Raw genomic sequence first — 21,970 nt, forward strand, 5'->3', positions numbered from 1 at the left:
CTGCATTGATCCGAAGCCAAGTGCCAGGAACCTCTTCCGGGTCTCCCACGCGGGTGCTGTGTCCCAAGGCTTTGGGCCGTCCTCGACTGCTTTCCCAGGCCACAAGCAGGGAGTTGGATGGGAAGTGGAGCTGCCGGGATTAGAACCGGCACCCGTATGGGATCCCGGCGCGTTCAAGGCGAGGGCCTTAACCATTATGCTATTGTGCCAAGCCCAACACTGTATTTTTCAAGCCAGTGTCTTTGTGAACTGTCAGATGGTGAAGGTCATCTGAGATAAACTGAATTATCTCTGATCCTAGATTATTTTTTTCTCAATTAGACCAAGACAAATGTCAAGGATGCCCTCTAGGACAGTGTTCTAAGCAATGTGACTAATAGCTAGGAAACTATTGCTCGAGCCTCACTGAGTTCCACGTAAAGATCAGGAGGAGCAGTTTGCCATAGACTGAAAGCTTCATCAAATTGTGACAAAGTATGCCATCAAAATGGAAAGCCACATATCCTACAGGAGCTGAGCCAGTAAAAATTTCCTTAAAGAGCCCGGCGCAGTAGTCTAGTGGCTAAAGTCCTCACCTTGCACACCTGGGATCCCATATGGGCACCGGTTCATGTTGCGGCCATCCTGCTTCCCATCCAGCTCCCTGCTTGTGGTCTGGGAAAGCAGTCAAGGATGCCCCAAAGCCTTGGGACTCTACACCTACGTGGGAGACCCAGAAGAAGCTCCTGGCTCCTGGCTTCGGATTGGTGTAGCCCTAGCCGTTGTGGCCACTTGGGGAGTGAATCATCAGATGGAAGATCTTCCACTCTGTCTCTCTTTATATCTGACTTTCCAATAAAAATAAAATTAATCTTAAAAGAAAGCTATTAAAAAATAGAGGTGGAACATGTGGGATCCTGGTGCTTGCAAGCTAAGGATTTATTTTCTAAGCCATTGCCAGGCCATATGGGTGCTGTTTTGTGTCCCAGCTGCCTTACTTTCCCATCCAGCTCCCTGCTTGTGGCCTGGGAAAGCAGTAGAGCTTGGTCCATAGGCTTGGAACCACCCTGTACCCGTGTGGGAAGAAGCTCCTGGCTCCTGGCTTCTGCTGCACTCACTTGAGAAGTGGATCAGTGGGTGGAGGATCTTTTTCTTTCTCTGTATATCTGCCAATAAAAATAAATAAATCTTAAAAAAAAGTGAAGCACCCCAGCCTCGAAGCTAGCATTCCAGTATGGGATCAAGGTGTTCCCAATGACATCTTAACTGCAGTCACAACTCCTACCCTGGATTTCTAAAGTTTTGCATCAAACTAAACATATCTTTTGTCTCCATTTTTTCACAAGTTTTTTTTCAAGTACGTTTGTATTACACCTACTGTATGCCAAGAGAACTTGGAGGCACAAGTATTATAAGTATCATATAAATGTCTTTTTGAAAAAAATTCACGACCATTGGGAGTTCTCGTATTCCTGATGCAATTTCCAAAACCTTTCCCACCTGCGGTGAAACAGAATGGACCAGGCAGGTGAGGGCCACTTCCTCACCTCCCTCTCCGATCCCTCCCTCGACTCTCAGGGAAGCATCAGGGGAGACGGTTAAGGGGAGGATGGAGCAGACCACTAACTCCTGTCACCTCCGGGTGGAAGTGGGGTGGGGGCTTGGGGCGGGGCCGGGCGAAGGTCGGCCCCCTCCCCGGGGCGGGGCGCCGCCCGCTCACCGCCTACTGCCTCCCGCCTCCCGATGCTTGGGCGGGCGGCGCGGGTCTGGGAGATTGCAGCCCGGTGAGCAACAGCGCCATGTATCTCCGCAGAGCAGTCTGCAAGACCCTGGCGCTGCCCCTGAGGGCGCCCGCCAGCCCCGCGCCGCTCGGAAAGGATGGTGAGTGTGGTTGCGCAGGGCCAGGAGCAGCTGCACCTGCCAACAGCAGGAGCTTGTGGTGGGATGGAGGAGGGTTTGGGGCGGCACGCTCAGAAGTTCGTGAGGACTTTGAAAGCGGAGAAGCCTTTCCAACGTGTCAGAATGCGGAGTCTAGTGGAGCTTCCTGAGTTTCACCTGTATCATCCTGTAAAATCGGGACAGCACCGATTGTGGGTTTTAATCAGTTGGTGTTTTAATCAGGGACCAGTTCTCTGTCTCCTCTGCATGGGAGGAGAGGGGAGAGCACTGACCAGCGAGCCAGGTGGGAGCCAGCTCTGTAAATGCTGGTGGAGTATACGAAAAGGCAGTCTCGAACCCTGCGAATTCCTGGCTACTGAGCATTGCCCTGGAGAAGGAGGGAGCGAGCTTCAGGGGGCACCTTCCTTGGAGGTGGCAGAGGGCCACGGGCGGCATGTGCCTATTTCACAAGAGTCACCCTATCGTTTTTGGATTGGCGGATGCGCGGGAAAAGGAAACAAATTCTGAAGTTTGCCGATGGCAAGGGATAGATGAAAACTTCTTGATTTAAAAAAAAAAAAAAAAAGGACGTCCAGGACCTGGAACCTGGAAGGTGGGAGCACCAAGCCTGTTGTCTCCCCGACCTCCGCTCCCACGGACCTGGGCAGCTTTTTAAATTTTAACTTTTTTTGAGTTTCTGTATTTTTATTGGAAAGTCAGGTTACAGAGAGGAGAGAAAGATCTTCCATCTGCTGGTTCACTCCCAAGTGGCCCCAAAGGCTGATCCGATGTCAGGAGCTTCTTCCAGGTCTCCCGTGTGGGTTCAGGAATCACAAGCCAGGAACTGGAAGGGACGTGGAGCAGCCGCGTTACAAACCGGTGCCCATATAGTTTCCCAACCCATGCAAGGCGAGGATTTTAACCACTAGGCCTATACCTGGTGCCCGAGATCTCTCTCCATCCCCCACGGGCACCAGGCTGGTACACATCCTCACTCAGAGTTCATTCTGCCATCCTCGCTGCTCCGCTCTCAGGCTGCCCTGATGGCATCCCTGGAGCAGAGGGATGGGAGGAATGAGGCGTGAGTATAAAATGGGACCGGTGCTGTGGGCCAGGGTTCCCCGCAGTAACCAAGCAAGTGTTGGTGTTGGCAGTGGCTGGTTCACCCCACCCGCTTATCCAGTCCTTCACAAAGCTGGTGGCAAGAGCTCACTCCCCAAGGAGACACACATAGGCATCCTAAGTCTAATAATTAAGAGCAAGATTTTGTTCACTGGTAAGAGGGAGAAACGATTTATTTTATACTTGGGAAGATGACGGGACGTTCTGATGCAGGTGGGGTGGGCAGAAAGAGAACCTAGCCTTTTCCGTTCTCTGTCTGCATTCCCCAGGCCTGCCACTCTCACACACACACATGCACACACGCAAACACACGCACACATTTATGTGTTTTTTGTACCTATACAAGGTTCAGATAATTTCCATCCCTAAAATAGAAGTGGCTTACAAATCTGGGTTGATCGTTGGCAATACTAGCCGTGACCGGACTGGTCTTTCTATGCCTGTCCTCAGTTTCAGTAGCACTGATTTCTGGGGTTCGAGATCTATCATTCTGCTTTAATGGACACATTCTATGCTGATGAAAATATAAGATTATTTATTATTTATTGGGGGGAGTGTACAATGTATTTCAAACACAGAGGGGAGGGGGTAACGGGCAGGCTGCATCCCTTCCCTGCTTTTTGCTTTTCTTTTTTTTTTCTTCTTATTTTTTTTATTGATTACATTGCATTATGTGACAGTTTTATAGGCACTGGGATCCCCCCCACCCCTCCCCACTTCCCTCATGGTGGATTCCTCCACCTTGTTGCATTACCACAGTTCAAGTTCAGTTGAGATTCTTTCATTGCAAGCATCTACCAAGCATAAAGTCCAGCATCTTATTGTCCAGATAAGTTCAACGGTTTCTTGGGGAGACCATCTCTGGTCTGAAGGTAGAGCTGGCAGAGTATCATCCCGATCAATTAAAAGCCCCGACATTACATCAGTAACCATTTATAACATTATGGAATTAGTTGACATGGTATTGAGTAACCAATATATTAAAAGAGAAAAAAAATGCAAGTTCTGAACCACATCCTGTGACTTCTACGTTGACATTTCAATTATTAGTTTATATACAGCCGGGTTCTATACCCCTTAAAATGGCTATAGCTACTATTCAGCTGTCTCATGTCTATTTTAATTTTAGTATTTAGCAGTTCATAGCGCTGAAGCATGATTTTGCTGAACCTGGTTGTGTTTCGTGTAGTCTAACTCTATAACTCTAACAAGACATATGTCAACAGTTTAGGTGAACAGTTTAGGAGGGGTGTGCAGAGAAATCTTCAATACCCCAGTGGGGAGTAACTAATCTTTGTGTCCCACCCAGTGAGGTATAAGTGCATCCCCGCTGACTGTTTCCTGTCTGTTTCTAAGCTTTCCTTGTTCTCTATCTATTCTAGTTTTTTGTTTGTTTGCTTGTTTGTTTTGAGGGGTTTCTGGAGCTATCCTGATGGTCATTACGAGAGGGGGTGGAGACCCAAAGTCGGAATCAGACAAGGACCAGAGAAAGCTCCTCTCCCTAGTCCTGAAGGAAGTTTACTGTTCTTCTGTTTCTGCGGACTGCTCAGTGCTCCTGGTTGTCGTTCCGATGACCTTAGATCCTGCAAGGCAGGATTTGAGCTTCTTGCATCCCATGTGGTAGATCCAAATGGGGGTGGGTGACCTCAGAGTTCTTGGCCTCCAAAGGCACTCCATTTCCCCGTGGTCTCCTGGCAGTCGGGATGTAGTCCTCGGTGCTCATACTGAAAGTCCTTGGTGAGGAACTGGGAGTTTTCAGGGTTGAGATACAAGCCTCTTACTGTCCGCCTGCTGCACTCTGCCTTCCCTGCTTTTTGGCTTCATCACGACCCCTTCTCCCCTCACCCCCACTCCCAGGAGTGGCCTATGCAGGTGAGGACTGGGGTTGGGGAAAAAGTTCAAGTATTCACAGTTCCCCGTTCATACCCAGTGATGACACAGTGCCCGGATCCCACTTCTGGGTTCTGCCTGATGGTCAGGGTCCCTCTCCAGATGAACCTTGTACCCCACTTTCCCTGTTCTGACAAAACAAGCCCTGACCCAAGCAGTATGGATCAGCAGTGTTCAGCTCCTCAGGGATGGTGGAGGGGGCCCTTCATGGGTAGTGAATGATGGTTTGGCTTGAAAGAAAGGGGTGATCCAGAAAGGGAAAGAGCTGAGACCCTGCGGCAGGTGTCAAGGGACCCAGTGGATTCCTTCAGACAGCACCAGGGTGCACTGACAGCCTCCCACTCCCCAAGATCAGAATCCCTGAGAGTCCAGCACTGTGGGGTGGGAACAGGGAGGGCTGGGTGAGCAGCTGGAACCCCAGCTCTCAGAACCCACCCTTCCAGGAGAGCTGGATCCTGGGGACATGAGGTAAAACCACTAACCACTCTGCTGGGATGTCCTGACCTTGGGCAGAGTGGTGGACTTGGGGAGGGCTCTCTCTAGAGTATTATAAAAAGCTAAAAAAACATTCAAGTGGTTACCAGCTTCTTGCCCTGTTGCCCTCCAGACAGGGCTAGGTTGTTCCAGCAGGCTGGGGGAGAAGGCTCTAGCCCCTGTCTAACAGGTGGGGGCCCCATTAGCACCATGCAGCATTGAGGCATCTCCGCAGCTGGACTGGCCCCTGGGCAGGGAGCCTCTGATGCTGGAGTGCTCACCTGCTAAAGCTTCTGTACTGGAGGAGGGACACCCCTGAGGGGGAAGAGGAGGAAACTTGATTTCAATCCAGGCGGGGGTGTCAGCAAGGACCCTAGAGGGTCCCCGCTGGGAGTCATGGCTTGAAAAATCTCCATACCACGAACTTGCAAAATAAAACCACAGCCAGGGCCACCACCATATACCGGAAGGTGTCATTGCCCAAGTTCAGGGTTGCCATTCAGCCACCCTGCTGCGCGATCCACTGGGTGATGTGGCAATCCAGGATGATGCGGGCCTCGAAGCTGGTTACCTGGCCCAGAAAGCCTGCCAGGTCGCAGTGGTAGATGTGCTGGGCTGAAACTCAGGAAGGCCACCGCCCAGCCCCAGCTGATGCCGCTCTCAAACAGGCTTGAAGCTATCTTGAACAGCTCATAGGCATTCTCTGCTGTGTGCTGCCGCTTTTCCAGATGCTCTGAAAGTCCAAGTCATAGCGCTGGTTGATGTTGTCCCCGATGATGGCAAGCTATCACCCCACCTGCCCCAGGATGCTGTTAGGTGCTGGGTGCCCGGAGGCCATTTCGGGGTCAACGGGGGTGGCTGCCCCCTTGGTCTCCTGCTCCTGCTGGTGCCGGTAAAACATGTAGCTGTGCAAAACTTCCTCTGAGTCCCGTGCTACCTGCTGCTTGTAATTGCGGGGCTGTGAAGGCTCATCGCACCCCTCGCTGGGTGGGCCTGGGCCTTGCCCGGATGCCATTGTTCAGGCCTCAGTGGAGGACAGGGTCAGCCCGCCCAGACTCGGGCCAAAGCCTCAGATCCTGACGGACTGCTGGCTGCTCAGGGACAGGGGTGTCTCAGCTTCCAGGAGTCAGAGCATTCCCCACGCAGCCTCTGCCGGTCGTGGCGCAGCCCCAGGGACCCACCATAAGACTATTTATTGAAAGATGAATTTAATATCTCGTCAAACTTGATTCTCACCTCTTTGCTTTTTATAAAAATGCAGCTTTTTAAAAGATGAACTAATAATTCAAAGGGAAAAGTCTGATAGACTAGAAAGTAATGTCACCTGTACATCCTGCCATTCCATGAACACCACTACTTTCTAGTTTTCTGAGCCTTTCCCCACATGCATTCAATTTCCTCGTGTATATTGCTTCCATAAACTTACACTAGCCCTCTGCAGAGTATTTTTCTATGACCTTTTATTTTGTATATTGTAAATATTTTCTCATATCAGTAAATATTCTTCTGTAAAGTCTACAGTATGTTTCATTGTACAAAAGTGATGAAATTGGTCTAATTAAATCATCCTCATTAAATATGTCCTGTATTATTGCTTTTTTAGTATAACTTTACCATAATGGTATTGTTTACTTAAGTGCCTGATAATGTTTTTATTTCTTCCAATTTAAAAAAAAAACTTTTTGATGTTTCTATCACGTTTGATCATTGATTTACTTTAAAAATACAGTAGTTTTTTAAAAAAGATTTATTTATTTTTATTGGAAAGGCAGATTTACAGAGAGGAGGAGAGACAGAGAGAAAAATCCTCCATCTGCTTCTTCATTCCCCAAGTGGTCCCAATGGCCAGAGTTGAGCCAATGTGAAGCCAGGAGCCAAGAGCCTCTTCCAGGTCTCCCACACAGATGCCGGGTCCCAAGACCTTGCACCGTTCTCTATTGCTTTCCCAGGACACAGGCAGAGAGCTGGATGGGAAGTGGAGCAGCTAGGACATGAACTGCTGCCTATATGGGATCCTGGGAGTATGCAAGGTGAGGATTTAGACGCTGAGTCATTGTGCCATTGTTCCAGGCCCCAAAATACAACAGTTTAAAAAGATGTATATATTTGTTTGAAAGGCAGAGTTACGGGCCCAGCGGCGTGGCCTAGCGGCTAAAGTCCTCGCCTTGAAAGCCCCGGGATCCCATATGGGCGCCAGTTCTAATCCCGGCAGCTCCACTTCCCATCCAGCTCCCTGCTTGTGGCCTGGGAAAGCAGTCGAGGACGGCCCAAAGCTTTGGGACCTTGCACCCGCGTGGGAGACCCGGAAGAGGTTCCAGGTTCCTGGCTTCGGATCGGCGCGCATCAGCCGTTGTGGCTCACTTGGGGAGTGAATCATTGGACGGAAGATCTTCCTCTCTGTCCCTCCTCCTCTGTGTATATCTGGCTGTAATAAAATGAATAAATCTTAAAAAAAAAAAAAAAAGAAAGGCAGAGTTACAAAGAGAAAGAGAGCAAGTGAGTGAGAATGGTCATCTGTCCACTGTTTTACCCCCGGATGGCCACAAGAGCCAGGGCCGGGCCAGCTCAAAACCGGGAGTCCAAAGCTGCTTCTGGGTTTTCCCAGGTGCATTAACAGGAAATGGATTGGAAGTGCAGCAACTGGGACTCAAACTGGCACCGATATGGGTTTCCAGGATTGCAGACAGTAGTTTAACCTGTAACACCACAACACCATTCCTTCACAGATGTATTTTAAACAAACACAAATCCAAACACAGGTATAAACTTTTTTTAACTTGTTAATTTTCACTGGAAAGGCAGGTTTACAAAGAGGATAAACAGAAATATCTTCCATCCACTGATTCTCTCCCCAAATGGCTACTATGCCCAGGGCTTAGCCAATCTGAAGTCTGGAGCCAGGGACTTCTGTGTATAACGCGTGGGTTTAAATCCTAAGGTCATCCCCCACTGCTTTCCCAGGCCACAAGCAGGGATCTGGGTGGGAAGTGGAGCGCTTGTGACATGAACCAGTGTCCATATGGGATGCCAACACTTGGAGGTGGAGGACTAGCCAGTTAAGCCAATGTACCAGGTCCAAAAATATTATCTCGTATTATTGTCTATTGTGATACATTTGTAGGGAGAATACTAGGAGATGACCATCAATATGCAAACTAAGAAGATAAAAGGCTAATCATGATTGTGCTGCTGTGAAGGTTTGTAACAATGCAGATACTTCTGAATTTGTGCTGTAGAAATCAGAGTCTCACCAGGGCCTGCACCCATACACTATGAGGCCACAGCCACCGACTGCACTTCCCCATCACAGTGCTCACACTGTGCCTTCTGCTTCCAGGGCTCTTCTCCTTTAGTGGATCACACTCCTGTTTCTTTTTTAAATTGATTTACTTATTTCTATTTGAAAGACATATTTTACAGAGAGATGGGGACACAGAGAGAGATCTTCCATCTGACAGTACACTTGCCAAAAGGCGGTGATGGCCAGAGCTGAGCTGAGCCACAGCCAGGAGTCTCTTCTGGGTCTCCCTTGCAGGCTCCAGGTCCCAAGGCTTTGGGCCATCCTCCACTGTTTTCCCAGGCCACAAGCAGGGAGCTGGAAGGAAAGTGGAGCAGCTGCGACACAAGCTGGTACTGATATGAAATACTGCCTTGCAGGCAAAAGATTTGCCTGCACAGAACTGTGCCAGCTCCAAGAATCCTTTCCTTTGAAACTCAGGTCACGTCTCTTTAATTGGGAAAACTACTCTGAGCCAATTATTAGAAGGTTTCTATTTATTTAAAAGGTAGAGTTCCTGAGAAAGAGAGAGAGAGAGGTAGAGACAGACACACAGAGGGCAAGATCTTCTATCTGTTGGTTCTCTCTCCCAATGTCCACAGCTGCTAGGGTTGGTCCGGGCAAAAGCCAGGATGCAGGAGCTTCTGTGTCTCCCATGTGGGTGGCATGGGTCCAAGGACTTGGGCCATCTTCTGCTGCTCTGTCAGGAGCATTAGCAGGGAGCTGGATGAAAAGTGGGACAGGCAGGACTCAAAGCAGCCCCATATGGGATGTGGGCTCTGCAGACCGTGATTTAGAACAGTGTGCGCAGTGCTTGTCCCGCAAACTTTTTCTTTGCATTGTTGCCGACATATATTGCAACATTTGTCTTATTATGTCAGAATTATTTGTCTACACTTATTTCTCTGGATGTTTGTCCCCACTTTCTGGATTGTGAGTTATTTGAGGCTAGGGACCCTACCTGGCTTGTTCCCAGTTGTATTTTATTATTTATTTGTTTTTTTCTTTTTTTTTTTTCCGGAAAGTGAGATTTACAGAGAGAAGGAAAGACAGGAAAAGATCTTTCATCTTCTGGCTCACTGCCCAAGTGACCACAACGGTTGGAACTGAGCTGATCTGAAGCCAGGAGCCAGGAACGTCTTCCAGGTCTCCCACATGGGTGCAGGGTTCCAAGGTTCTGGGCCATCCTTAACTGCTTTCCCAGGCCACAAGCAGGGAGCCAGAAGGGAAACAGAGCAGGCAGGATACGAACCAGCAGCGCCCATATGGGATCCTGGGAGTGCAAGACGAGGACTTTGGCCATTAGGCTATCGTGCCGGGTCTCCTAGTTGTATCCTTAGTGCTTTGTACATTTTCATACACATTGCAAATGTTCTACTGTATTTGTTGAATGAGTATATAAGTATTCCTATTTCATTGTGTTTATTATGAGGATTCTCAACTAAATGAATTCTAAACCCTTTCCAGTTTTGAGTCTATTGCAAAAATTGGAATTCCAGGGCAATATGCTATTGTACAAAAATCTAGTATTATAGAGTAAATGTATATTTACTACATGAAATATGGGTGTTCCATGTAGGTGGCAGGGACTCAAGCACTTGGTCTGTCTCCTGTTGCTTTCCCAGACCCATTATCAGGGAGCTGTATCAGAAGTGGAACAGCTGAGGATCAGCACAGTGGTTCATTGGGTAAATCCTCGCTTTGTAAGCACTGGGATCTCATGTGGACACTAGTTCATGTCCTGGCTGCTCCATGTCCCATCCAGCTCCTTGCTGGTGCCCTGGGAAAGCACTCGAGGATGGCCCAAAGCCCTGGGATGCTGCGCCCATGTGGGAGACCTGGCTTCAGATCGGCTCCGCTCTGGCTGTTGCGGCCACTTAGGAAGTGAACCAGTGGATGGAAGAGCTTTTTCTTCGTCTCTCATTCTTTCTGTAAATATGTCTTTCCAATAAAAATAAAGAAGTCTTTAATGAACAAGAAAAAGAGGAGTAGGAAGAGATGGAGGAGGAAGAAGAAGAAGAAAAAGGAGGAGTGGAGGTACAGCTGTAACTAGAAGCCGTGCTCAGATGGGAAGTGGCATCGCAGGGTGTAGTTTAACCAACCGTGTCACAGTGCTCACCTGGCAGCTCTATTTCAGATATGACCTTGTCACAATCTTTGGCTAAGTAAAGCAATGCTTCACACACATCTGAAAAGATTGAGCTTTGCTTTTCTATCTATATTTGTTCTTTAGAGTTTTAAAAATTATGAAATTTTAAAATAAATGTTTTCTTTACCATACAAATACAAATTTTAGTAAATTTTAAGTACAATGCACTTACCTTAATTTTTGACAACAGTTTCCATGAATCCTATAATTGAACTACACATAGCAATCGAATTTCTTTTGCTGATATGCATCTCATTTGGCTGTTAAAGTTGTTTAGTGCTTTTGTCATTTCTTTTTATCTACCCCTTCCAAGAAAAACATGATTCTAAACATTAAGATGACAGGTTGCCTAAGTACTTAACAAATTAGATTGGGAGAATGTCAAGTGGAATGATTGCCTTGGTTCATGATAGTGTATTCCATCAAGCTGAATCATTTGATGTTAATAGATTCTAAGTTCACTGAGGAGGAATATTTTTGTATGTGGAAGCAAAAGGACAAGGAAAGGAGAGAGAGAGAAAGAGATGAAATGAGATCTTTTATTTACAGGTTTGCTCTTCAAGTGTTTGTAAGAGCCAGGGCTGGACCAGGCCAAAGCCAGGAGCCAGGGACTCTATCGAGGACCCTCGTGTAGGTGACAAGGAGCCAGTTACCTGGGACCTACACTTGCTGTCTCTAACAGTGCACGTTAGCAGGGAACTGGATTGTGAGTGGAGGTGGAACTCAGTCCCAGCCACTAACTCCATTACGGGATATAGGCTTCTCAATAACGCACTACACCACAACACCGACCAAATGGTGATGCTGTGTTTAAACTTGCTTTCTCAGCATCTCTTCGCCGGATGTCATCTATCAAATTCCCGGGAACATCTGGATCAAATATGATTTATTACCTGGTGGTTGGTGTCACAGTCAGTGCTGGTGGATATTATGTAAGTATTTAAATAACCCTAGTGCTTAGGCATTTTATAATCTATGATGAAACTTGAAGCAATATCAAGGTCAGGACATGGGAGTCATCAGATACACAGGGTAGAAACATGGTTGAACGTCATTAGAATCAGATTTTCATAAAAGGTTGCTAAATACTATGAAGATTTTTCAAGCATAAAACATTTTTTAAAGATTTATTCATTTTTATTGGAAAGTCAGAAATACAGAGAGGAAGAAACAGAGAGGAAGATCCTCCATTTTCTGGCTTAGTCCCAAAGTGGCTGCAATGGCCGGAGCTGAGCTAATCCAAAGCCAGAAGCCAGGAGCTTCTTCTGGGTCTCCCATGCGGGTCCCAAGGCTTTGGGCCATCCTCCACTGCTTTCCCAGACCACAGGCAGGGAGCTGAATTGGAAGTGGAGCCTCTGGGATTAAAACCGGCACCTGTATGGGATCCTTAGTGTGTTCAAGGCAAGGACTTTAGCCACTAGGCTACTGCACCGAGCCCATCAGCTGGCTCCCTCCCCAAATGGCTGCAACCCCCATGGCAGAGGCCACAAGCCTTTTCAGGTCTCCTACATGGGTGCAGGGGCCTAAAACTTGGGCCATCTTATGGTGTTTTCTCAGATTACTAGCAGGGAGATGGATCATAAGTGGAGAAGCCAGGACTGGAACTCATACTCATATAGGATTCTGGCAGTTAGGCGGTGGCTTTACCTGCTATGTCATATGGTGACACTGGAAGATTCTTATTTAGCAATAGAGTCTTAAATAAGAACTGTTTTTAAAGTCTTATGAACTTTCACAAAAATAGTAGAATTTATACAAAGTTTTTTTTAAAAAACAGAGTTACAGAGAGAGAAAGGAGAGACAGACAGACAGACAGAAAGAGAGAGAGATCTTCCATCCACTGGTGCACTCCCCAAATTGCCATAACCTGCAGGGCTGGGCCAGTCCAAAGCCAGGAGCCAGCAGCTTCTTCCAGGTGTCCCACGTGGGTGCAGTGGCCCAGGTATTTGGACCATCCTCCTCTGCCTTCCCAGCTGGAGCTTGAAGTGCTGGCTATGGTTAGAGCATTTTGTCTCCTTGTTCTTCCAGAGTCAGAGCAGAAAGTGGACCTGAGTGTGATCTCTGAGTCTCCTTCCTCACCGGTATTTGTTGTTTGAATCGCAAATGTTGGAAGCCTTCATCTCTAGGAATCTTATGCTTTTTTTTTAAGGAGGAAATAAAAAATGTGAGGCAATACAAAATCTTCATTCTAATCCTTCCCTCACTTCTGTGTCCTATACAAAGAAAAACTCGGCATTGGGCTGGTAGGACCTGACCCTCTGGATGCTTGGTCACCAGGAGCAGTTTTTCATTTCTAAGTAAAATCTTCTACTGTTACACTCCTTAGAATCTAAGGGCCTGGCATAGTAACCTAGTAAATCCTTGCCTTGTATGCACTGGCATCCCTTATGGGTACCAGTTTGTGTCCTGGCTGCTCCACTTCCCATCCAGCTCTCTGCCTGTGGCCTGGGAAAGCAGCCGAGGACGGTGCGAGGCCTTGGGACCCTGCACCCACACGGGAGACCCAGAGGCAGCAGACGGAAGATATTTGTGTCTGCTTCTGTCTATAGATCTGACTTTCCAATCAATCAATCAATCAATAGATCTTTTAAATTAAAAAGAATCTAAGAGGCACTTAAGTTTTTTCAGGGGTTGGGTATATATATATATAATATATATAATGTATATAATATATATAATATATATTTGAAAGTCAGATATACAGAGAAAAGGAAAGACAGAAAGAAAGAGCTTCTGTCAATTGATTCACTCCAGCATCAGCTGGAGTAGCGCCAATCTGAAGCCAGAAGCCTGGAGCCTCTTCCAGGTCTCCCACACAGGTGCAGGGTCCCAAGGCTTTGCGTTGTCCTTGACTGCCTTCCCAGGCCACAGGTAGGGGGCTGGATGGGAAGTGGGACCACTTGGATATGAACTGGCACCCATATGGGATCCCAGTGCATTCAAGGCAAGGACTTTAGCCGTTGGGCTACCACACCACGCCTGGCTATATATTTTTTGAAAGTAATGCCCAACTTGTTTATTATTGGTCCATAACTTCCAAAGTCTAAATTTGAGATCCTTTCTTATGAAAAACAGTATTCATTTATTTGAAAGGCAAAGTTACAGAGAGAGGGAAAAGAGACAGGCAGAGAGAGTTATCTTACACTCACTGGTTCACTCCCATTATGGTCACAAGAGTAGGAGCTTGGCCAGCCCAAAGCCAGGAACCTGTACCTGCATGGCATGCTATACCCACTTACACCAATGGCCCTTTGAGATCCTTCCTTATGATAAGTTTTTTTTAATGTATTATTATTTTTTTTATTTGAAAGGCAGAGTGACAGTGAGAGGAAGAGACAAAGACAGGAAGAGATCTTCAAACTATTGGTTCACTCCCCAAATGGCCACAACATCCATGTCAGGACCAGGAAACCAGGATTCCATCTGAATCTCCCACATTGGTGGTAGGAGACCAAGCACTTGGTTGATCTTCTACTGCTTTTCCAGTTCATTTGCAGGGAGTCTGGCAGGGAAGTGGGGAAACAGGGGCTCGAACCAGTGACTCAATATGGAATGCCAGCATTGCAAGCAGAGGTTTATGCTGCTGCACCACACTGCTGACCTTACAGGATTTTTTTTTATTCTACTCTGTATCTCACTAGGCTACATTTGGAAAAGCTAGATCCCTGGGGCTACACATCAGTGTAAATTGTTCTAACATTGCCACCACCTCATTTCAAACTGATCCCTTGTGATTTAGCTCCTTGAGCAATAAGACTAACATCCATAAGGGTGTGGCTGCTGGCAGGCACATGTCAAGGCCGTGAACCTGTGTATAAGTTCACGTTTGCTGAGCTGAGATCTGAGGATGCTGACACAGTTGTGGTTGTCTGGAGCTCCCAGTGGATTGAGAAAAAAATCCCCTGCCTCCCTATGTAAAAAAAAAAAATGTTGTAATTCCTCCTGATCCTGTTTGCTTTGCAGATCAAATCCAGAGCATTCAAACCTGCCTTTACCAAATACTGGTAAATTTATTATAAAAGGGGCACTTTTGCATCCTTTCCACCTTTAAGATTACAGATTTTCCATTTTATAGTCTAATTTTTATACTATAAAGTGCTTTTCTAGTTTATATAGCACAATTTTTAGTAAGGCCCTGGGTTTCTCATTATTGAAGTTTTAGAAAATACAAAAATATATGTATATAATTTTTTCAAAAAGATTTTATTTTCACTTGAAAGAGTTACAGAGAGTAGAGACAGGGAGAGAGACAGACGGACAGAGAAAGAAATCTTCCAACCACTGGTTCACTTTCCAAAGAGCTGCCATAGCCAGAACCGAGGTGACCTGAAGCCAGGAACCAGAAGCTTCAGGGGCCGCAGGGCATGGCCCATCCTCCATTGCTTTCCCAGGACACAAGCAGGAAGCTGGATGGAAAATGGAGCAGCCAGGACACCAACTGGCACCCATAAGGGATGCCAGTGCTTGAAGGCAGATCAGCCCACTGAGCCACCACACCACTTTTTTGTGTTTGTTTCTCCTCACCCCCGGCACTCCTTCCTCTCTTGCCTGGCAAGTATACAAAATTTCAAAATCTGTTACACCTGTAAGAGTTAAACCACTACTAACATCTCTTAAAAAACTGAGATAATACATGCAACATTATCTGAATACTGAAGTTTTCATTTTTTTTTCTTTTTTTTTTTAAATTGTTTATTATTTAACTTCAGTAATTACATTGTATTATGTGACACAGTTACATAGATACTTGGGTTCTCCCCACCCCTCCCCAAACCCTCCCACCATGGTGGATTCCTCCACCTTGTTGCATAACCACAGCTCAAGTTCAGTTGAGATTCCCCCATTGCAAGCGTATACCAAACATAGAGTCCAGCATCTTATTGTTTCATTTTTTAAATATCATTGTCAGACAAAAGAAGATGCCCTCAAATTGAGGCAAAAGGAACCCTGCTCATGCTGTCTATGCTTAAGACAGCTTTCTTGCATATATGATTTTCAAGTAACCTATAGCCAGATTATATTATTGATTTTAATGTCCAACCCTTACTTACCTAAAGAATCTTCATTAGCTTATGGTGAAATGGTTTTCTGTTATTTTTTTTTCTTGTAAGAAAATTGACATTCACATACAGTTACAAGAAAAATACAGCAAAGTCTTACATACTGTTCATCTCTTACATACTTTCATCTCTTTCATAATTATGTGATATCAAAACCAGGAAAAGATGCAAGCACAGATCTTAGTTGAATTTCACAGGTCTTACATGCATCTGTGTGTGTATGTGTGTGTGTGTGTGTGTGCGTGCGTGTGTGTGACTGAGTGCTCTGCAGTGGTCCTGTGTGTGTGTGTGTGTGTGTGTGTATGTGTGACTGAGTGCTCTGCAGTGGTCCTGTGTGTGTGTGTGTGTGTCACTGAGTGCTCTACAGTGGTCCTGTGTGTGTGTGTGTGTGTGTGTGTGTGTGTCACTGAGTACTCTGCAGTGGTCCTGTGTGTGTGTGTGTGTGTGACTGAGTGCTCTGCAGTGGTCCTGTGTGTGTGTGTGTGTGTGTGTGTGTGACTGAGTGCTCTGCAGTGGTCCTGTGTGTGTGTGTGTGTGTGTGTGTGTGACTGAGTGCTCTGCAGTGGTCCTGTGTGTGTGTGTGTGTGTGTGTCACTGACTGCTCTGCAGTGGTCCTGTGGGTACAGCTATGGATTTACCATCACCGCATCATCATCCAGATGGAGCTGCATCACCTCAAGGATTCTGTGCCATCCTCTTCTAACTGCACCTGCTTCTCTCCTGCTCGCCTTTCCCTTCCTCCCAAACTCCACAACCATTGATGTCTTCTGGACTTCTATGCTGCTGTCAGTTCAAGAATGTTACATCAGTGGCACTGTGTGGCTTGTAATCTTTTATGATTTACCTTGTTTTTCTTTTAACTCAGAATAATTACCTGAGGTTTCACCCAAATTGGCACGTGTCCTTGTTTTTAACGTTCTTTCCTTGTTACTGTTGAGCAGTGTTCCACACCATGGACAGCACAGCTGGCTTAGCCATTCGTCCATTGTAGGCCATCTGAGTCACTGCAGTGATGTGTCTTGTACAAGAAGTTACCGTAAGCATCTGGATGCAGGTTCTTGTATGAATTGTGGTGTCTGTGCTCCAGGATGAAAGCCTAGGGTGTCTGTAAATGCCTGTCAGGAAATGTTGATTGCAGCTTGATTTGTTGTTTTCTTCCTTGTCTTCATCTTTCCACTTACTGTGCGTGTTCCCAGTTATCTTTGACTCCATGAGGGCACCTACTTCGCTCCTTTTTAAATGATTATGCTTAATAATGAAGGTTTCTAAATGGGGAGTAAAGGAGTAAACCATGTGTGTTGATTTCTCCTCTTTGCTATTTTGAGGTCATGGTTTAAACCTCTACTGATGATAACATTGGATAATTGCATGAACCTTTGAACTTGGCATGAGTGATAATGATGAATGTTAGAACTCAAGAAATAAATGTAAGCGCACTTTTACTTTCAGACATACAAGACAGTCACATCAGAGCAAGTTAAACCCACGGAACATATGACAAACTTGAAAGAAAACACGAAAGCAGAGTTACACCCTATTCAAGGTAAAGTGACTTGCCCAATTTTTGTTCATTTGGAGGCACTAATTCTCATCATCCTAGCCTAACAAAGAGTGCTGTTTGCTTTTGGTTTCTTTGCTAACTTAATCCAGAATGGCTCAGGGTAGAAGTTCATTCAGAAAGGAAAATCCAGCCAAGACCTAAAGAATGTTAGGTTGAGTTGAGTGCACTGGACAAATGAGCACATTTTGCGTCTGTGCTGCTGCCGGGTGGCTCAGCCCGCTCTGCGTGGTGATGTTATTTCCCTCTGCTCAGGCATTCATTCATGCAGGCATAATTGTAGCATCTGATTCCCAGCAGCCTGGCCTTTCACTGGCCTCATTATTTTTTTTTTAACTCATAAAATGAATTTGTTTCAGCTTTGGCCCAGACCACCCGTGTGTCCTTGCCGAGAGTGCATTTGACAATTAGAGAATTGAATTGGTCACGGATACAGAGACCCTCAACTGATTCAATGGCAAGCATGGAAACAGAACTTTTACATTGTCTCATTAATGTGTGTGATTTGCCTTAAACTGCTCTTTGGTTTTAAAGTTCTTTTTCATGCACATCCCCATTTTTTTTTAAAGATTTATTTATTTTTATTTGGAAGGAAAATAGAAAAAAAAGAGAGAGTTCTTCCATCCGTTGACTTACTCCCTTGGCAACGACCAAGGCTGGGTGCAGGGATCCAATCACTTGGGCCATCTTTTGTTACTTTTCCAGGGTATTAGCAGGGTGCTAGATAGGAAGTGGAGCAGCCAGAACTCAAACCAGTACCCACATGGGATTCTGGCATCCACTGGTGGCAGCTTAATTTGCTATGCCATGACGTCTGCCCCCAGGGACAGTATTTTTTTTAAAAGATTTATTCATTTTATTACAGCCAGATATACACAGAGGAGGAGAGACAGAGAGGAAGATCTTCCGTCCGATGATTCACTCCCCAAGTGAGCCACAACGGGCCGGTGCACGCCGATCCGAAGCCGGGAACCTGGAACTTCTTCCGGGTCTCCCACGCGGGTGCAGGGTCCCAATGCATTGGGCCGTCCTCAACTGATTTCCCAGGCCACAAGCAGGGAGCTGGATGGGAAGTGGAGCTGCCGGGATTAGAACCGGTGCCCATATGGGATCCCGGGGCTTTCAAGGCGAGGACTCTAGCCGTTAGGCCACGCCGCCGGGCCCGACAGTATTTTTTTTTAAGATTTTTTTTTTTTATTGCGAAGTCAGATATACAGAGAGGAGGACAAACAGAGAGAAAGATCTTCCGTCTGATGATTCACTCCCCAAGTGAGCCGCAACGGCCGGACTGCACAGATCCGAAGCCAGGAGCCAGGAGCTCTCGGTGTCTCCCACATGGGTGCCGTCCTCGACTGCTTTCCCAGGCCACAGGCAGGGAGCTGGATGGGAAGCGGGGCTGCCGGGATTAGAACCGGTGCCCATATGGTATCCCGGGGCTTTCAAGTCGAGGACTTTAGTCGCTAGGCCACGCTGCCGGGCCCAGGGACAGTATTTTAATTAACACTCACAATAGTCCTGTGAAGAAAATGTGACCAGTTTTTGAGGGTCTGTGATTCTTTAGTCATCCTCTAGGAACATGGCTACTCTGATGCTCCGCCACATACGAAAGTTAAAGAGGGTGCCTATTTATCATCATGTCCTTTGTATTTAAATAAGTAATATATGCAATTTTTGCAAAATTCAAAAGAGTTCACAGAACACAGATCCTTCATTTTCCCTCCTGAGAAGCAATTAATAATACCAGGTCTTTGCAACATTCTGGAGTCAGTCCCTGCAGACATACCATTTTACTTTCCACCCGATCTTGTCCTATCACAGATACAGCCTGGGCGTTTGTGTTCTTTCCTTGCTTTTTACTTCACAGTATCCCTGAAAGACTTTATATCATACATACAGATATGCCTTGCTTTTTAAATTGATTATACAGTAATCCATTGTATTGCCATGTTCTTTAAATTAATACTTGGCTTCATGGATTAAATCTTAAAGGTGAAAAAGAGAACATTGTGGAAGCTGAGGAGGCAAGTCCAGAAGCCCCGGAAGTGCCTGTGGTGGAAACTGAGGCAGTAGGTGCTGAAGAAATTCCAGGTGCAACAGCTGCTGTCCCGAAAGAGGCTGCAGCAAGCCTGGATGACGTGCAGCCTACTGTGGTGGAAACGGCCGTAGTTGGTGCTGAAGCTGGACCAGAGGTTCCAGATGACACCAAGGAAGTCAGCTCTGAAAGCATCCCAGAGGCTATGAATGCAGCCTTGGGCGAAGCTGTTGCCCCTGACAGTGATACAGGCATAGCAGAGAACAAGGTGTCTGATGAATACGCCAAACCAGAAGAGGAAAGCCCTGCAGCTGAGCCAGAACTCTCGGCTGGGGCCCACGTACAAGGGGAAGCCAGTGTGGTTTCAGAAACCACCTCCCTGCAAGGGTAGTCTCATCCCGGTAGATATTTCACAAAAGTGCCCCTAGAGTGTCTGACAGCTCTTCTTGTAGTTTTAGTCGGCTGAGTTTTTCCAAAACACTTGAAGAAAACTTGAATGTGCCTTAAAGATTGTTGGCATGTATTGACAGAGTTTAGGATTGAGAGATTTGAGGTTTTCAGTGTTGAAAAAGTTTTCTGCTTTTTGAGATCAGCATATGACCTTGCAATAAAGAGCTTAAATAATCTCTTCCCTGAATTTAAATTGTGTATCTTAGAAAAGGAGCGCTTTGTCCAGTTTGTATTCACTGCCATTTTGCTATACCTTTACCTTTTTGCAGTCTTTGCAGATCTTGATTGTTGAATTTGATTTGAACTTGTTTAAATAAAATTAGAAAATGTTTAGTGCTTCTACTTTTATTCACTTATGTATGTGTATATAACACACTTGTTGCATGAAGAGACTAAGCCTTTGCAATATTGTTGTAGGGGTCTGCACTTACTACAGTTCTTTATCTCTGCTGGGTTCATGTCCCACAGCCAGGAAGAAACAAGTTGTGGGCAAGGATGAGGGTGTAGTTCATTGAAAGGAAGTCCCTAAAGAAGAGAACCATTGAGGGCTGAGTGCCTAGAAGTTTTATAGGCTGCAAACAGGGATGGATCTAGGAGATGGATGGTTTTGACTAACATTGGGTGGACATTCCAATTAAGACACAATTGAAACCACAGAAAATACATGAAACATTGACCAAGACCCGTAAAATTCCCATTACCTGAACCAGCATAGAAAATCCTGTCCACCGAGTTTGATCTCCAGATGGTCAGAGAGGGGCTCCAGGTTCCTGGCTACCTCATCAAGCACCCACCTCTCTGTCATTAAAAGGGAGAAAGAACACTCAATCTGTGAATAATTCCGTGTGCCTCTCCTCATCTACGTTATGTAGGGGGCTATGCAGATATTTTTTGGTTCATTTCACTTCAAATGATATTGAGGATATATATACTTTGTGCCATGAATCAATTATTCATTCATATGTGCAGCACACATCAACGAAAGACCTACAATCCTACCAGACACTATTTTAAGTTCTCCCATGCTAATATTCTAGAGTGGGGCCAGTTAATAAACAAGATAAATAAGAAAATATTTAGATGCTGAATCTTTAAAATAAAAGTAATGAGAATTCTAAATGCTAGTTTGGCATGGAAGTTGGAATTCTAGGTAGGACAAAAAGAACCTTCCTATTTGGTGGCATTAGCAGGTAAGACACCAATGCATCATCATATCCAAGTGCCTGCTTCTGCATTCCAGCTTCCTCTTCATGTAGACCCTGGGAGGCAACAGTAACTGCTCAAGTGATTGGGTTCCACGTGGGAGAGCTGGCTCTTCACTGTGGCACCCAGGTCAAGCCAAGTCATTGTGAGCACTTGGAAGGAGAATCAGCATATGGGAGCTCTCTCTCTCTGTCTCTGTATCTTTGTCTCTCAAATAAATAATTTTTATAGGGCACCTAAAGGTGGGGAAAGCATTGTGGTGCAGGAGATTAAGCCACTCACTACCTGTTTTGCCACCATCCCATGTCAAAGCACTTGTCTGAGTTCCAGCTGCTTTTCTGCTGATCCAGATCCTTGTATATATACCTGGGAAAGCAAGAAAAACGAATACAATTACTGGGGTCCTTACCGCATACATGGGAGAACTGTATGGGATTCCTGAGTTGGGCTTTGATGTGGTCCAGCCCTGGCTGTTGGGGCCATTTGGAGAGTGAACCAGTGAATGGAAGACTTTCTCTCTCTCTCTCTCTCTCTCTCTCTCTGCTTGGCCTCTTTTTGTCTATCACTCTGCCTTACAAATAAATAAAACTTTAAAAAAAAAAAAAAACAGATACCTGGGCCCTGTGGCATGGCCTAGTGGCTGAAGTCCTCGCCTTGAAAGTGCCGGGATCCCATATGGGCACTGGTACTAATCCCGGCAGCTCCCTGCTTGTGGCCTGGGAAAGCAGTTGAACGGCCCAAAGCCTTGGGACCCTGCACCGGCGTGGGAGACCTGGAGGAAGTTACTGGCTCCTGGCTTCGGATCGGTGCAGCACCGGCCATTGCAGCCGCTTGGAGAGTGAATCATTGGACAGAAGATCTTCCTCTCTCTCTCTCCTCCTCTCTGTATACCTGATTT

General features: G+C 46.1%; 1 protein-coding gene and 1 pseudogene across 1 annotated transcript; one reads left to right on the top strand and one right to left on the bottom strand.

Moving 5' to 3' along the window:
- Positions 1-1,718: 1,718 nt before the first annotated feature.
- MGARP (mitochondria localized glutamic acid rich protein) lies at positions 1,719-20,047 on the top strand. The gene is made up of 4 exons (XM_004588193.2): positions 1,719-1,860; positions 11,598-11,701; positions 17,279-17,372; positions 19,377-20,047. Exons 1-4 carry the CDS (start codon positions 1,779-1,781, stop codon positions 19,808-19,810), a joined length of 714 nt encoding a protein of 237 aa, XP_004588250.2. The 5' UTR covers positions 1,719-1,778; the 3' UTR covers positions 19,811-20,047.
- On the bottom strand, positions 5,038-6,434 carry LOC105942002 (bcl-2 homologous antagonist/killer-like; annotated as a pseudogene).
- Positions 20,048-21,970: the final 1,923 nt, after the last annotated feature.

The sequence above is a fragment of the Ochotona princeps genome, chromosome 7, assembly GCF_030435755.1.
Source record: "Ochotona princeps isolate mOchPri1 chromosome 7, mOchPri1.hap1, whole genome shotgun sequence".
Lineage (NCBI taxonomy): Eukaryota > Metazoa > Chordata > Mammalia > Lagomorpha > Ochotonidae > Ochotona > Ochotona princeps.